General features: G+C 40.1%; 1 protein-coding gene across 1 annotated transcript; it reads left to right on the top strand.

Moving 5' to 3' along the window:
- Positions 1-415: 415 nt before the first annotated feature.
- Positions 416-3,341, top strand: LOC113291896 (phytosulfokine receptor 1-like). Its single transcript, XM_026541378.1, has 4 exons — positions 416-630; positions 824-963; positions 1,211-1,341; positions 1,461-3,341. The coding sequence occupies exons 1-4, from the start codon at positions 416-418 to the stop codon at positions 3,339-3,341; spliced, it is 2,367 nt and encodes a 788-aa protein (XP_026397163.1).
- The last annotated feature ends 13,639 nt before the right edge of the window (positions 3,342-16,980 follow it).

The raw sequence follows: 16,980 nt of genomic DNA, 5'->3' as shown, positions 1-16,980 counted from the left end.
GAACTAGGAAGACTCGTAGTGCGACAACCTACCCAAGATAGTAACGAGGAACAAATGCATCCGAGGCCAATGCGAGTCCAACTTCCAAATGTCATCAGACCTGCAAAACATCAAAGGCTTATACTAAAAGTATTTCTTCAAGTCAAGCTTAGACTGCTAGTCAATGAATGAAAAGCTCAGTTGATTTCTAATAATGCAATAGTTGGTGGTAATTTAAAACTATAAAGAGTAGTGTATATCTAAGCCATTATGAATATGCTTTTATCAATCAAAAACTTTATATAATTCATCAAGTTAAATTCATTTTCAGCTGGCCATGGATTCAATCAAGAGGAATACTCATATAACATCATTTCGTCTTCTCCATTTCTTGTTTTTTCTTTTATCAGCATCACTCAGTTTTCAGTAGTCTCTCATGGCTGCATTGAAGAGGAAAAAAGGGCTCTCTTGCACTTCAAATCGTCTTTGCACGACCCTTCAAATCGCTTGTTTTCATGACAAGAAGGCAAACAACATGAGAACTGCTGTGATTGGCATGGAATTCAATGCTCCAATGAATCTTTTCATGTCACCTCCATCGACCTTTGAAACACGGAGCTCGAAATTTACATTCAACAACTTAGAAGCAAGGTTAGGTTTGACAGCTTCAGTCCACCAAATACAGCACTACAAGGTAAATCCTCTACTTTGCTCCTTTCTAACATTACACATCTCAAGTACCTTGATCTTAGCTTCAATGATTTCCAAAAATCACAAATCCAGATGCAGTTTTCTGATCTTAGGAAACTCGCTCATCTTGATCTTTCATACTCAAACTTTTCAGAATCAATATCGACACAGTTTATAAACCTATATTCTCTACGTCACCTCGATTTGTCTTGCGGTACATACTTCTATTCCATTTCCACCTCTTGCTTACAATCACCTTCCATACAATGGGTGAGGACTCTGGTGAATTTGGAGGTATTGAGATTAAGTGGTATTGAGAATTTTAGGAAGCATATATCATATCTATCCAATCTTAGGCTTCTTGCTCTTTCTTCATGTAATATATCTGGCCCTGTTTTTCCCATCAATTAGTTTCACAACCTTTCCCAGCTATCTTATCTCAACATGAGCCGCAATCCTTACCTCAGTTCTCCATTCCCTATACAACTAGCAAATTTAGCTTCACTTTCTATTCTTGACTTGTCTTTTTGTAATCTACAAGGTTTACTTCCTAGTCTTCCCCAGCTTCAAGAACTTGATGTGAGTGTCAATTGGAATCTTCATCTTGATCTCACTGAGATGTTGAAACATCAATCCCCTAAACTACAGAGCCTTTCAATATCATATACTCAAGTAAATGGATCAATACCAATTTTAATATCGAATGCGCCATTGTTGGTCAGACTTTCTGCTTCTGGTGTTCAATTCAAGGATCTTTACCTTCTTCAATCTACAATCTTAATCATTTGCAGTTTCTAGACCTCTCTACTAATAACATTAGAGGTCATATCCATTCTTCAATATCCAATCTAAAAGACCTCAAGTTTCTGGACTTGTCTAATAATAATATCCAAGGTCATATACCAAAATCAGTTTGCAAGCTTCTGCCCCTTCGACAACTTTCCTTGGGAAATAATAATATATCAGGAAGCTTTCCAAGTTGTGTCATGAAACTCCGAGATCTTAGTGTCCTTAGTGTTTTTATCAACTCTATTGAGGGAAAGGTTCCATTGATCTCATTGATTAACAAATTAAACCTAACGATCCTGGACTTGAGCTCAAATACACCAACTGTAGTTATAGATAAACACCTGAATTTGACTAAACTTAGACTAGAAAGTTTAGAGTTGCAATCATGCAAGCTGAAAGGATCAATTCCAACTTTCATTTGTCAATTAATTCATCTTCGAAGGTTGGATGTGTCTCATAATAACCTAACAAGAGATATCTACTCTTGCATCTCCAGGCTCAAAAATCTCCAGTACTTAGATCTATCAAACAACAAATTCCGTGGTCCTTTGCCTCTCTTCCACCTCAAGGTTTTAATAGACAACTTTGATGTATCAAATAATAAGTTCAGTGGTGAAATCTCAATGGAAACCGGGAAGAGACTATGTAATGCTAGCATGATCAATCTATCTGGTAATGAACTTTCAGGTTCAGTTCCGTTTTCTATATGTTCAAGAACTACGGAAACTATGTATCTCGATCTCTCCAACAACAAACTATCTGGACTAATACCTACTAGCATAGGGTATTGCAGTATTCTTACTTATCTAAACCTTGGCACCAACAATCTCATTGGAAGCGTTCCAAATGAGCTTGAACAGACAAGAGTAACTCTCCCATATCTTCTGTTAAATGCTAACAGTCTAAATGGTACGCTTCTTAACAGCTTCAGTAACTTTCAGGAATTGATGGTTCTCAACTTAGAGAATAACAATCTTGAAGGAAGTATACCTGCAACATTTGGGTCACTCAATAAGCTTCATTTCCTCTCTTTAAGGTCAAACAAGTTCAATGGATCAATTCCAAATGAAATTTTCCATTTGCAGAAACTTCGAATACTAGACCTATCCATAAACAATTTCTCAGGCTATATTCCTAAGAAACTAGGGAACTTGAGTGGATTACTAAGAAAATCTAATGATCTTCGTGCCATGTATGACATTCAATTCCAGATGGTGATCAAAGGGATCTTGATACAGTTTGAGCGTTTTTACTATTACGCTTCAGGAATTGATATATCTTGCAACAATCTTGAGGGAAACATTCCAAAAGAGATTGGTTCATTAAAAGGACTTCCAATGCTTAATTTATCCTATAACCATCTCTCGGGTGATATCCCAGAGAATGTCGGGAACATGTTTACATTGGAGTCTCTGGATCTAAGTTTCAATAGACTGTCTGGACACATCCCACAGTCTCTGACATCAATTGACTCTCTTGGTTTTCTAAACTTATCTTATAATAAGTTGAGTGGCAGGATTCTGAGAGGTACTCACTTTGAGACTCTGAGTGTGGATGGTTCTGCATTTCTCGGGAACAAGTTATTGTGCGGAATACCTACAAAGAAAGTCTGCGAGGGTGATGAGATTATCAATCCTGCAGATACGAGCCCTCCAAATAAACTTGAAGAAGATGATCATGAGAATGGAAAAGAGAAGTTGTTTTTCTTTGGTGTTGTCGCGCTGGGGTTTATAGTTGGATTCTGGGGTTTGTTTTCCATTCTACTTATAAAGAGAGAGACATGGTGGTTTGGGTACTGGAGATTTGTTGATAGTGTTGCAGAAAGATGTCTTCATTGTAATAATCATATATATATATATATAAATGATAATGTTCTAAAGTGACTTTATGTATCTAAGGGATATTGCTACCAATTGCAAGTGTTTGTGACTAATGACACAAATCTTGCAGCTCTGAAATCATGCAAATAACTCAAATGATTTAATGTTAATAGTCATTCCAACCATAAAGCTACAGATTACAGATCAATTGGACTCTTAAACTAGTTGTAAACCATCTCAATATTCATGTCGGATGTTAATGAATCCGTTGATTATTCTTATTCCATAAACTCATATAAATAGTATTACAGGAAATCTGGGAGACTTCATTGCATATCGTATATTCTCCCAGATAAATAAGGTAACAGAATTATATTGTCTATTACACCCCCTTAGTCGTAACGGGAGAGGAGCACACGTTAAGACTAGAACGAAAACGAACAAACAATACCCGTGGAAGGCCCTTGGTGAAGATGTCTGCATATTGACTGTCAGAAGGAACGTGCAAAACATGAATCTCACCGATACGTACACGCTCTCGTACAAAATGAATATCAATCTCCACATGTTTAGTGCGTTGGTGCTGGACAGGATCCCCTGACATGTAAATTGCACTAGTGTTATCGCAGTAGACAACTGTGGCACGACGTAGAGGGATGTGAAGCTCGAGAAGTAAGTTGCGTAACCAAGTAGTCTCAGCAACGGCATTGGCAACTCCTCGGTATTCGGCTTCCGCACTGGAACGAGATACAGTAGCTTGTCGTTTGGATGACCAAGAAATCAGGTTGTCTCCAAGAAAGATGCAGTAGCCAGATGTCGACCGACGAGAGTCCGGGCAACCCGCCCAGTCAGCATCAGAGTATGCAGTCAAGCCCGTGATAGGGGAAGCGGAGAGAAATAAGCCGTGATCAAGAGTGCCTTTAAGATACCTGAGAATGCGCTTAATAGCTTGCATGTGTATCTCCCTGGGATCATGCATAAATAAACAAACCTGCTGCACGGCATATGAAATATCAGGGCGGGTGAACGTCAGGTATTGAAGAGCCCCGGCCAGACTTCTGTATAAAGTCGGATCCTCGAGTGGAGGGCCAGATGTAGTACTGAGCTTCGGTTGTGTATCAACAGGAGTAGTGACTGGGTTGCAGTGCGCCATTGATGCACGAGCAATAATATCTTGTGCATATGAGGACTGTGATAGAAATAATCCTGAATCTGAGCGAGTCACAGTAATACCCAGAAATTGATGTAACGCGCCAAGATCAGTCATAGCAAATTCACATTTCATCAACCCAATGAAACGCTCTAAAAGTGCATCATTAGAAGCGGTTAAGACAATATCATCCACATATAGTAATAAGTATGCAGTGTCCGAACCAGAGTGATAGAAAAAAAGTGACGGATCACAAACACTTCCACGAAACCCGCAACCAGTAATAAATTGTGCAAACCGTTGAAACCATGCTCGAGGGGCCTGTTTAAGGCCATAAAGAGACCTACGGAGGCGACAAACATAATCAGGATGAGCGGAATCAACAAAACCTGGTGGTTGATGCATATATACTGTTTCAGCCAGGTCACCGTGAAGAAAGGCATTTTTGACGTCTAGTTGACGAATGCCCCAAGAACGAGATGTTGCGATACTGAGTACAGTGCGTATAGTCGCTGGTTTAACAACTGGACTAAACGTCTCAAAGCAATCAACTCCAACCTGTTGAGATTTTCCATTGGCCACTAGTCGAGCCTTGTAACGTTGCAAAGTTCCGTCAGCGTGAAACTTGTGACGGAAAAGCCACATTGACCGAATGATGTGAGCGTTACTAGGGCGAGGAACCAGCTCCCAAGTGTTGGTCATAATCATAGCATTATATTCGTTCTTCATAGCAGCATTCCAGTTGGGGTCCCTAAGTGCATAAAGATGAGAACGGGGAAGAGGGGAAATGGGAATTGTGGATTGGACATGAAGGTTGAGTTTTTGGATGGGACGGAAGATGCCCCGGGAGGCCCTGGTGGTTGGGCGAGATGCCGCTCGAAGCTGTGGGCAGGAAGGTGTGGCCGGATGAAGTGGGCTGGAAGAGACAGGCACAGAGATGGGCTGAGTTTGGGAGGTTGTTGGAGTGTCGAGGGAGATGGGCTGTGAATTGGAAATGGGATGAGAAGAGATGGGCTGAATAGAAATGGGCAGAGGAGAAGTGGGTTGAGTGGAAATGGGCTGAGTAGAAGTGGGCTGAGTAGAAGTGGGTTGAGTAGAAATGGGCTGAGAGGGATAAGCTAGCCTGCGGTGTGGAGGAGTGTACAAGGGCGAAGGAGATGGGCCTTGTTCAGGAGGTGGAGCGGAAGTGAGCGTGGGTACAGGCTCAACAGAATTAGAAGACACAGGTGATGGATAGGTGGAGGAATCTAGAAATGAATAGAGAGGATGGGTTTGTGGGTCGTGAGTATGGGAAGAGCCTGGAAAAGAGGAAATAGAAAAGGGAAATACGTTCTCATCAAACGTGACATGTCTCGAAATAATGATTTTGTTTGTGGAAATGTCAAGACAACGATAACCACGATGATTGGGCGGAAAACCAAGAAAAACACACCTAGTGGAGCGAGGAGCAAGTTTGTGTGGTGTGGTGGAGGAGAGATTAGGGTAGCAAAGACAACCAAAAATGCGAAGATGAGTATATGTGGGTTGGCGTCTATATAATATGGACATTGGGGATTTGAAATTGAGGAGTCTAGTAGGAAGAATGTTGTGGAGGTAGACAGCCATAAGAAGAGAATAAACCCAATATTTGGGAGGAACGGAGGCATGAGACATTAGAGTACGAGTGATATCATTGATTCGGCGAATCATGCGCTCAGCCTTACCATTTTGAGATGATGTGTTGATGAGTGCCAAATAATGTATATATTTATCCCTTTTTGTTGGCATTTAACTCATCTTTTGTGCAGTAATTCTACATTTTATCCCATATTCTGTATTTTCATTGTTTTCAAGAATAAATATTTTTCTTAATTAATTTTGCATTTTTAGGTAATAAATAAAATCTGGATGACTTGCGGAGCGGAAAAGAGCTGAAGAGTGGTGAAAAGCCGGAAGAAATTACGCAAGGAAGTTGCAAAGAATGGAGCGCACGTCCAAAAAGCTAGGAATGGGCTCAAGAAGGAAGAATTGTTCTTAAAGAAGATATGGGCTTGGCATACCCAAGGCCCAAAACCCTTACCCAAACCCATTTTCTATATCCATACCCGCCTCCATTCTCAGCCGTTAGATCGGATCCATCTCATCATCCAATGGTCGCTTCTTCATCGTTCATCAAAATCTGAAGTCCCTGCAAAACACCATAGTACCTAAATTCCAAGCCTTCAGATTAGATCACATTTAGATCCTACGGTCGCTTCTTTGCCTGCTCATCAAATCTCGATACTTCCGCTTAACACTACAGCACCTAACCTCGATCTTCGCCGTTAACTTTGTTGTATTTCACAATCCAACGGTCGAAGTGATTCATCTCTCATACCACCGTTAGATCTACCAACCATCTTCACATCCAACGCGTCTCCTCGCTAGACATCAAAGTTTGATGAACCCGCTCAACACCTTAGCCATCGAACCCATCGACCTCAAGCCAAACACCCTCTTCTTCCCAAATCATTTTCTTTCCCCAAAACTTCTTCTCCACCACCATACCGCCTGCAACTCCACTGCCACCACCATCTCTTCCATCACCACCATTGCTTCACATCATCTTCACTGCCACCTTTCTTTTACCACGTTCTTTTGTAACTTACTTTGCTTCGTTGGTACTTTGCCACTGTTAACAATCACCATTTCACTGCCATTGTATATGCTTCCATTGTTTCATTGTCTTTTCCACTGTCCATTTTTCCTATATCCATTGGTACTTTGCTACTACTTGCTGTTGTTGTGCTGCTGCTGTGCACTGTTTTTGCTGCTGTTGTGCACTTCTCCTGCTGTTGCTCCAGCTTGCTTCTCTTGCCCCGTGCTACAGCCACTGCTGCTGCTGCAACTGAGCTTGGCTCACAGCACAAGCCCAGCTCATCATTAGGACCATAAGCCCAGTTAACTGCTTGGCCAAAGGCCCAATTCACTCTTGGAGCAGAGGCCCATCCAATTAAACCACAAGCCTAGATCATTTCAGCACCTAGTCAACTGAGCCCAAGGCTCAGTTCATTTCAGGCTCAGCTCAGTTCATTTCAAACCCAGTTCAATTCACATCAGAAACCAACTGAACCCAAGTTCAGCCCATCAAAACCACTGAAAGCCCAACTGATTCCAAGGGTATTCATAACCCATTAGCACTCAAAAGCCCATTGAGTATTCAAAGCCCAACAATAGCAATTTTAGAGCCCAAAATAGCTAGAGAACTCCAAACACACCCAGTCTCTGTGGATCGACCCGTACTTGCACGAGCTACAACTGACGACCGTGCACTTGCGGTATTACTGTAGGCCCGCGTTTTATTACGCTTAATTTTCACCCTTCTCCGGGCCCACCAAGTTTTTGGCGCCGCTGCCGGGGATTGGTGATGTGTTTTTCTTGTAGTTTTATTAGCTATTTTTGCATTTCACTGCATAGCATTTGCATCTGCATCTGCTTCACTTCATTTGCTGTTGGACCTGCTGTTCTGAACCTGTTTTTCCTCTGCTGGGACGCCACCAAGGAAAAGAACCAAAGCCCAACTGGGTTTTTGCAACAATATCAGAGCAGCTGGGCTGTGCTTAAAAGGTAACCCATTTAAGAGAACCCGAATTGTGGGCTTCCAATTTTTAATTGTGGGCTTGTAATATTAAAGCCAATTCTTGGGCTTTTTATTTTCTGTTGGGTTTGTAATTAATTTTTGTGGGCTTGTTTGTTTAATTTGTGGGCTTGTATTTAATTTTTGTGAGCTTGTTTAATTTGGACTTGTATTTTGTATTCTGGGTTTTTAAACCCAGCTGAGCTTGTAACCGATCACGCTAGGTTAACTCGTTAGTGGGCCGAGTACCCAAATTCTAGGCCGAGATTTTGGACTCAGTTTCACCAAACGTTTTCAAACCAGCTGAGCCAAAGCAAACACAAAACCAACAGTGGGCGTGCTCCCATTTCAAAAACCAAATTTTATTTTCTTCTTTTATTGTTCTTAAAAAAAAAAAAAAAAAAAAAAAAAACCAAAATTTTGCTCCTTATTTCAAAAACCAAAATTTTCCCAAAAATCCAAACCCATTAAAACCAAAATTTTCCCAAAAATCCAAACCCATTAAAACCAAATAGTGGGCTTTGTGTCTTTTCAATATGGGCCAACCTCGTGCTCTCCATGAATACATGTATCCCACAATAAAAATTCCATTATCATGTATTGTTTTACCTCAAACCAATAACCCTTTTAAAATAAATGCAAGCATGATACAAATACTTCCTATATTTCGAGGGTTCGATTCTGAGAACCCCTATACTCATGTAAGAGAGTTTGAACAAATTTGTCGGACTATGCAACCTGATCATATGTCCGAAGACTCTCTGAAATTGCGTTTGTTTACATTTTCTTTAAAGGAAAGGGCCAAAACATGGTTTTACGGTTTGAGACCACAATCAATCAACACTTGGGACCAACTCACAGATCTATTTTTCAAAAAATTCTTTCCACATCATAGGACCATCGCTATTCGTCAAAGTATCAATTGTTTTGTCCAATTGGATGAGGAAACTGTTTTTCACTATTTTGAACGTTTTAATGATTTGAGTGAATGTCCGCACCATGGATTTGAGAAGTGGAGACTTGTCGTCATCCTCTATGAGGGACTAGACTTTAAATCTCGAACCATGGTTGAGTCTATGTGTAATGGTGAGTTTATTGATAAATCTGTGGATGATGCATGGAATTTTTTAGCCGAGATTGCAGAGAAAACCCATCAATGGGAATCCGTTAGGGAAACAGGAACAACACCACATGATATGAGTCACCCCCATGAATTAGAGTTTTATTCTTGTAATAGCTCCGACCTTAGGATTGAAAATTATCCTAGATTGCAAAATCCCTATCATGATGATGATGATGATTATGATGTTATGTTAGAAGAACATGTCTATACTGAAAATGTTATGGAACCTTTGGGTTCAAATACATTAGGCTTCTCTGCCCCGACCTTAATGCATGATATTTCTTCTAGTATTCCATGTGATGTTTCCCCTGATGTGCCGATACACGAGAATAATCTGTTGATGATGTTGATGATTCTGATTGTGATCTTGCCAATTTGATTGATGATTGTGAGCATGATGTGACATGTGTAGATGAGTTAGGAGATTTTGATTTGATTGATAATGATATGCCTATTCTTCTACCTAAGTCACAATCTGATGGCCTTCCACCCAACCTAGATTTGGTTTGTACCCATATTGTAAACCAATTTTTCTGAAATGCCTAACTAGGTTTGGAACTGTGTGCTTCCCAAGTCCTCTTGGACTATTTTGCTTCTAAGTATAATACATTTGAGGAACCACAGTTGGAATTAGCATGTTTGCCCGTCCCTAGCAAGTTCATTTCGAGCTAGACCTTGTGCATGATGAACCCCCAAAACTGCGAGATTTTGTTTCAAAATTTTATCCGTTGAAAATCCAGGTTTGGGGGTAGCTCATTTTGTTTCACAGTTCACTTGCGTTTCTTCCTTTATTTTGTGTGAAGCTGTTGAAACCTCTACACTTTGTCTTTTGGGTTGATCCTCAACTCTTTAGATTGTTAGTGTATGGTGAATTTTTGTATATAATCCAGTAGATAAAATTTCTTAAAAACCCTTTTGTTCCTTTTGTATATATTTTGCTAATCCAATATGATCTCGGCTGACATATGTTGGATTTTTGCCTTGAATAACGGAGTTCTAATATTGCTTTCGCCGAAATCGGGTATTCTCTTTCCTTTTTCTCTACTCAACATGATCCTCTTCATATGTTGTATTATAATTTTGTTCATATTTTGAAACATTGAGGACAATGTTTAGTTTAGGTTTGGGGGTGAAAGTAGATACTGATAATATGCCATAATTGAAAACAAGAACTCCTTCTTCTTTTGAAAAAATTGAAAAATTCCAAAAAATTAAAAAATCAAAAAAAATTAAAAAATGAAAAATAAAAAATGGAGCTCATTTACCTTGAAATGTTGACTCTTGTGCAAATATGTATTTTAGGAGTCTTAGTCTAGATATTTAGGCACCCTGATTCTAGCACAATTCACATAGTGATAAGAAATTTGCACGCGCACGATCTACCAATACATGTATGGCCTCGATCTTCAAGGTGTTTGATAGGAAGTTACGATTGCCAATCACTTTAGAATACTGAACGAAACTTGACTAGCTTGTTCTTTGGTTGGTTGGGATAGAAGGTGGAGGTTACATTAAGAAAGACAACCATCGAATTTAACTGGGTGCATCAAAAAGGGCTACCTCTTGCAAAGTGTCATGTAATTTTTTTTTCTTTTGTTATGTATCAAAAGTACCATATGTAAAATCAATTTCAAGTTCATGCAAAAAAAAAAAAAAAAAAAACGATGTAATATTCAGAAAAAAAAAAAAAAAAAAAAATCAGAAAAATACAAAAAAATCAAGTATTTATCAATTCCATCATCTCTTGTTCCAAAAATAAAAGAGAGTAGTCAATGTAAATAAGAGTCATGTAAAGAGTCATTTTGTTGTTTCATTGTAATAAGCAAGGAGGGTGTATGCCATTGATGTACAACGCGAGTAATTGTGAAATACCTCCAACTCATTCACAATTCTCGTAAAGTCCGGACAGCTAGCTAGATTTCGACCTTGGTTCTTAGCCTGAGAAACTATCTCTTGGTGATTAGTAGTCATAACATCCGATCTTTCTTTACACATGTGTAGATACACTTTACACTCTTATCACATGTCTTTATTTGTTATCAGTGCTAGGATTGTGCCTTGATAGCTAGATTGACATCTCCATTTTGCTGTGAGCTTAAACTGTTTTGCACATGTCACATTTGATGGAATCTGAGCTTATATTTTGACCTAGAACTTTGTAGGTACGTTCTAAGCAAACCTTCACGAGACTTCACTCGTCCACTAGGGACACTTAGTGGTTTAAAAGGCTTAGTGCATACGCTAAATGCATTCGAGAGACCAGCGACAGTGGTATAGGTAGGATTTCCTTAGTTTTGTTTTACTTGAAGACAAGTAAAATTCAGGTTTGGGGGTATTTGATGAGTGCCAAATAATGTATATATTTATCCCTTTTTGTTGGCATTTAACTCATCTTTCGTGCAGTAATTCTACATTTTATCCCATATTCTGTATTTTCATTGTTTTCAAGAATAAATATTTTTCTTAATTAATTTTGCATTTTTAGGTAATAAATAAAATCTGGATGACTTGCGGAGCGGAAAAGAGCTGAAGAGTGGTGAAAAGCCGGAAGAAATTACGCAAGGAAGCCGCAAAGAATGGAGCGCACGTCCAAAAAGCTAGGAATGGGCTCAAGAAGGAAGAATTGTTCTTAAAGAAGATATGGGCTTGGCATACCCAAGGCCCAAAACCCTTACCCAAACCCATTTTCTATATCCATACCTGCCTCCATTCTCAGCCGTTAGATCGGATCCATCTCATCATCCAATGGTCGCTTCTTCATCGTTCATCAAAATCTGAAGTCCCTGCAAAACACCATAGTACCTAAATTCCAAGCCTTCAGATTAGATCACATTTAGATCCTACGGTCGCTTCTTTGCCTGCTCATCAAATCTCGATACTTCCGCTTAACACTACAGCACCTAACCTCGATCTTCGCCGTTAACTTTGTTGTATTTCACAATCCAACGGTCGAAGTGATTCATCTCTCATACCACCGTTAGATCTACCAACCATCTTCACATCCAACACGTCTCCTCGCTAGACATCAAAGTTTGATGAACCCGCTCAACACCTTAGCCATCGAACCCATCGACCTCAAGCCAAACACCCTCTTCTTCCCAAATCATTTTCTTTCCCCAAAACTTCTTCTCCACCACCATACCGCCTGCAACTCCACTGCCACCACCATCTCTTCCATCACCACCATTGCTTCACATCATCTTCACTGCCACCTTTCTTTTACCACGTTCTTTTGTAACTTACTTTGCTTCGTTGGTACTTTGCCACTGTTAACAATCACCATTTCACTGCCATTGTATATGCTTCCATTGTTTCATTGTCTTTTCCACTGTCCATTTTTCCTATATCCATTGGTACTTTGCTACTACTTGCTGTTGTTGTGCTGCTGCTGTGCACTGTTTTTGCTGTTGTTGTGCACTTCTCCTGCTGTTGCTCCAGCTTGCTTCTCTTGCCCTGTGCTACAGCCACTGCTGCTGCTGCAACTGAGCTTGGCTCACAGCACAAGCCCAGCTCATCATTAGGACCATAAGCCCAGTTAACTGCTTGGCCAAAGGCCCAATTCACTCTTGGAGCAGAGGCCCAGCCAATTAAACCACAAGCCTAGATCATTTCAGCACCTAGTCAACTGAGCCCAAGGCTCAGTTCATTTCAGGCTCAGCTCAGTTCATTTCAAACCCAGTTCAATTCACATCAGAAACCAACTGAACCCAAGTTCAGCCCATCAAAACCACTGAAAGCCCAACTGATTCCAAGGGTATTCATAACCCATTAGCACTCAAAAGCCCATTGAGTATTCAAAGCCCAACAATAGCAATTTTAGAGCCCAAAATAGCTAGAGAACTCCAAACACACCCAGTCTCTGTGGATCGACCCGTACTTGCACGAGCTACAACTGACGACCGTGCACTTGCGGTATTACTGTAGGCCCGCGTTTTATTACGCTTAATTTTCACCCTTCTCCGGGCCCACCATGTGTGAGGACACGAGAAGCGAAAAACCAGGCCGTTTTTACTAGCAAAGTTGTGAAAAGTGGAATTGTCAAATTCGCGACCCATGTCGCATTGGAATGATTTAATTTGGCGTTCGAATTGAGTTTGAACAAAAGATTGGAATTCCAAAAATTTGGTGAAGACTTGGGATTTTAATTTTAGTGGAAAAACCCATAAATAATTGGTGAAATCATCCAAAAATAGAAGATAATAACGAAATCCCGTATCTATATTCAACGGTGACGTCCATAAATCACTATGAATTATATCAAAAGGAGCAATATTAGTAGACTGAGAGTCATAAAAGGGAAGACGAACATGTTTGCTAATTTGACAAGAATGACAAAGATTGGGAGAATTATCCTTATTACATTGAATAAAAGATTTTGTGCGTAAAGCATCGAGGACAGCTTTGCCAGGGTGGCCGAGGCGACTATGCCAAACGGTAGGTGAGCATACGGCAAGAGAATATTGGTGAGGTGGTGGAGAAAAAGAGGATTTCACGGCGGAGGTGGTGATGGGATAGAGCTCCCCAGAACTATCACATCGGAGAATAGTCTTCCTCGAACTCAAGTCCTTCACAGAAAAACCATAAGGATCAAATTCAACAGACACATGATTATCAGTGGTAAATTTTCGAACAGAGATTAAGTTTTTGATGATGGAAGGAACGACAAGGGTGTCGTTGAGGTGAAGAGTGTGAGTTGGAAGATTTATGTACTTAGAGCCACTAGCAGTTACCGGAATGCTATTGCCATTTCCCACCAAGATAGAACGAACATTACTAGAATTAAAAATTTTATGTAATGTACCTGGATCCGAGGTGATGTGTGAGGTTGCTCCGGTGTCCATATAGAAATCATCGTCGGGTGTCTGAATGCTCATAGAGCTGTAGGCTTCGGCGATATCGGACGGTTGCAGATAGTCTGTGGTCGGAGCAATGTAGGCTTGCGGTGATCGGTCGGCTGTTGGATGGCGGCCACGACCCCGTCCTCTACCACGGTTCTGGCGGCCTCGTCCGCGGTTAGCAGGTGGAGCATCATTCCAGTGAGAATCCCAGTAGGGAGCAGCCGGATATGGGCCAGGTGCAGCAACGTTCCAAGGAGAAGCCCAGTGTGGGTAAGGAGGAAATGGGCTTGCTGGGTTGGGCAGTAGTGGGCTTCTGTTCGATCCAGTAGTGGGCTGCTGGTGAGAAAGCAGTGGGCCTGTTGGGTTGGGAAGCAACGGCGTTGTGCGATCCAGACTTTGTTGACGACGCTGTGCAGCAACAGGAAGGTGATGGGAGGTGTGCGGTGTTTCGGCAGCAAGGGCAGCATGAGTATTGGATGTGGATTGATGTTCACGGCGAATCTCTTCAGTGCGTAGTTGAGATCGAGCAGTGTCAAACGATGGCATCGATTGTTGAATGAAGGAGGCAACAGTATTATATTCCTCCGGAAGTCCATTGACAAGCTGGATAACTAGTCGTTTTTCATCCATTGGAAACTCGAGGTCACTCAATCGATTGGAGAGTGCCTGTAGCTTATCACAATAATCATCAACGTTGTTACAGTCAATAAATTTTAGATTTACAAACTTACTTTCAAGGCTGGCAGCGCGGTTTCCTTTGTTGTCTTGAAAAAGACGTTTGAGATGGTCCCATAAATCCTTCGCAGTTTTTCCAGTTTTGAGAACAGTCAGCATCAGATCTTTGGTCATGGTGGAGAACATCCATTGACGACATAGGGCGTCAAGTTGTAGAATGGTGGCAGCGTCAAGATCTGGTGTGGGAGAAGAACTATCTATAAGAAAAAGGAGGTTGTGCGCTTGAAGATGAAGTTGAAATAGGAGAACCCATGAAGAGTATTCGTCTTGTTTGATATCTAGTGTAACAGGGATCAAAACTTTGATGTTGGAAACGGCGAAAGCCGGATGTATGGTGTTTTTATTACTCTGTATGGATCGATTATTTGCCATTGATGATTATTGGTGTTTTTGGTGTTTTTAGAGGAAGAAGAAGGAGGACCGTTTTTGGCCTCGTGATACCATGTCGGATGTTAATGAATCCGTTGATTATTATTATTCCATAAACTCATATAAATCGTATTACAGGAAATCTGGGAGACTTCATTACATATCGTATATTCTCCCAGATAAATAAGGTAACAGAATTATATTGTCTATTAATTCACATGACAGAATACAAGTATATACGGCTCATGAGCATGAGTTTGAATGGACATTGGAGCACTACAAATGTTTAATTCAAGGATCAGTAGAAAAAAACCATCTGAACATAGACTTACCTCATGAGTGTGATTGGACATTGGAGCCGTCGGGAGACGGTTGCGCGCATCCACAACAAACATGAATGGCGATTCCCAAATTCTCTGTTAGCTCTGGTATTAATTTTTGACTTGAATTTATCAAAAAGCCAAATTTCAGGTTTCTTAATTACATCCAAAGCCTTAATTACCAAACGAAAACCCTTTCTAAAATTAACCCTTCTCAGATTCGAAAGAATCCATTAAGACCCACGACATGATACTGTTAGACTCATTTTCAGTTCCAGAAGAGAGATGGATAAAAGAAAAAGTAGAAACTCCGAGTTTTTTTTTTATAGGAACTGGACTGAACTTTCTTTTTTCTGGTTTTAGTAATTTGAATGATGTGGTGGATCAGTATCAGTATTTAACTTAAAGTGGGTCATACATATGGTGGATTCAATTTCTAGGGTACTTAAATCTGACAGGGTAGAGGAGAAGGTGAAATTAGAGCAAGCACCATAGCAGTCATTTCCCATGTCAATGTAATTTTTGGAAAGTTTAAAATCTAATTTTTGGATTTTGAGGCTTCATAGGATTCTAATAACCTAAAAATGGCTAGGGGGATACCTAATCTGTATTAAAAGTAAGATATACCATTAAATTATTCTTATTAAATAAGTGATTAAAGATTTTTCGTGGTTGTAGTGAAGGTTCAAACTCTCGGATTTGTGAAGGATAATTTTTTAGACTTAATAAAAAAGATAAATATATACAATAAAATATTAACAATGGTGAGAGGTACTGGGACTAATGATTCAGCCAATCTTCATAACATAGGGCTCAATGATTTATTCTCAACAATAATCGCTTAAAACATATATGGACTCTTATTTTGCCAAAGTAAATTCTCAAAACATTGATTGTAAATGTTAAGCATCGAACATCAAATCACCTAAGCTAAGCATGACCCATATAATCAAATAACACCCAATTTAATCAAATCATATTTCAATTAATTATTAATGCAAAAGTCTTAAAAAGAATTAATAAAATTACCCATGTATGAAGCTCGGCCTCCTCCGTCGTCCCAGTGTTGGGGTTTAACTCATCATAGTAAAAATGCTCTCAAAATAATTTATTATGGCTCAAAAATGGTTTACAAATGATGAGAATATGAGAAATACAATAAAACCAAAGAACTACGACCCACAGTGACAAAATAAGACTGCTGCCGCTGTGTCGCAAACACTGTGGAAAATAAGACTGCCTGATGTACGACCCACAGGTGTGAGTCGTATTACTGTAGAAAAACGACTTTCCCCGCGAGTCCGTTCTTCGTGTTCTTGGTGTTCTTCATCAGCAGCAGCAGCAACAGAGTTTCATCAACTCTTGATTTCTGCTTCTCTGGACCTCCTCTCGACCCCAAACTCTCGACAACCTTCTATGTAACCCAAAAGTTATATTTATACACCTTTAGACCAAGAATAACTTCTCATTAATCCAAAAATTCTTCCCATTACTCGGCAGTGAATGAAAATATTCCCGATATATTTTTTCTTTAATTCTCTGATTTGTTATGGATTGTTCCCTGTTTTATCT

The sequence above is a fragment of the Papaver somniferum genome, chromosome 6 (genome assembly GCF_003573695.1).
Source record: "Papaver somniferum cultivar HN1 chromosome 6, ASM357369v1, whole genome shotgun sequence".
Classification (NCBI taxonomy): Eukaryota; Viridiplantae; Streptophyta; class Magnoliopsida; order Ranunculales; family Papaveraceae; genus Papaver; species Papaver somniferum.
This window is presented reverse-complemented; position numbering and strand designations above follow the sequence as displayed.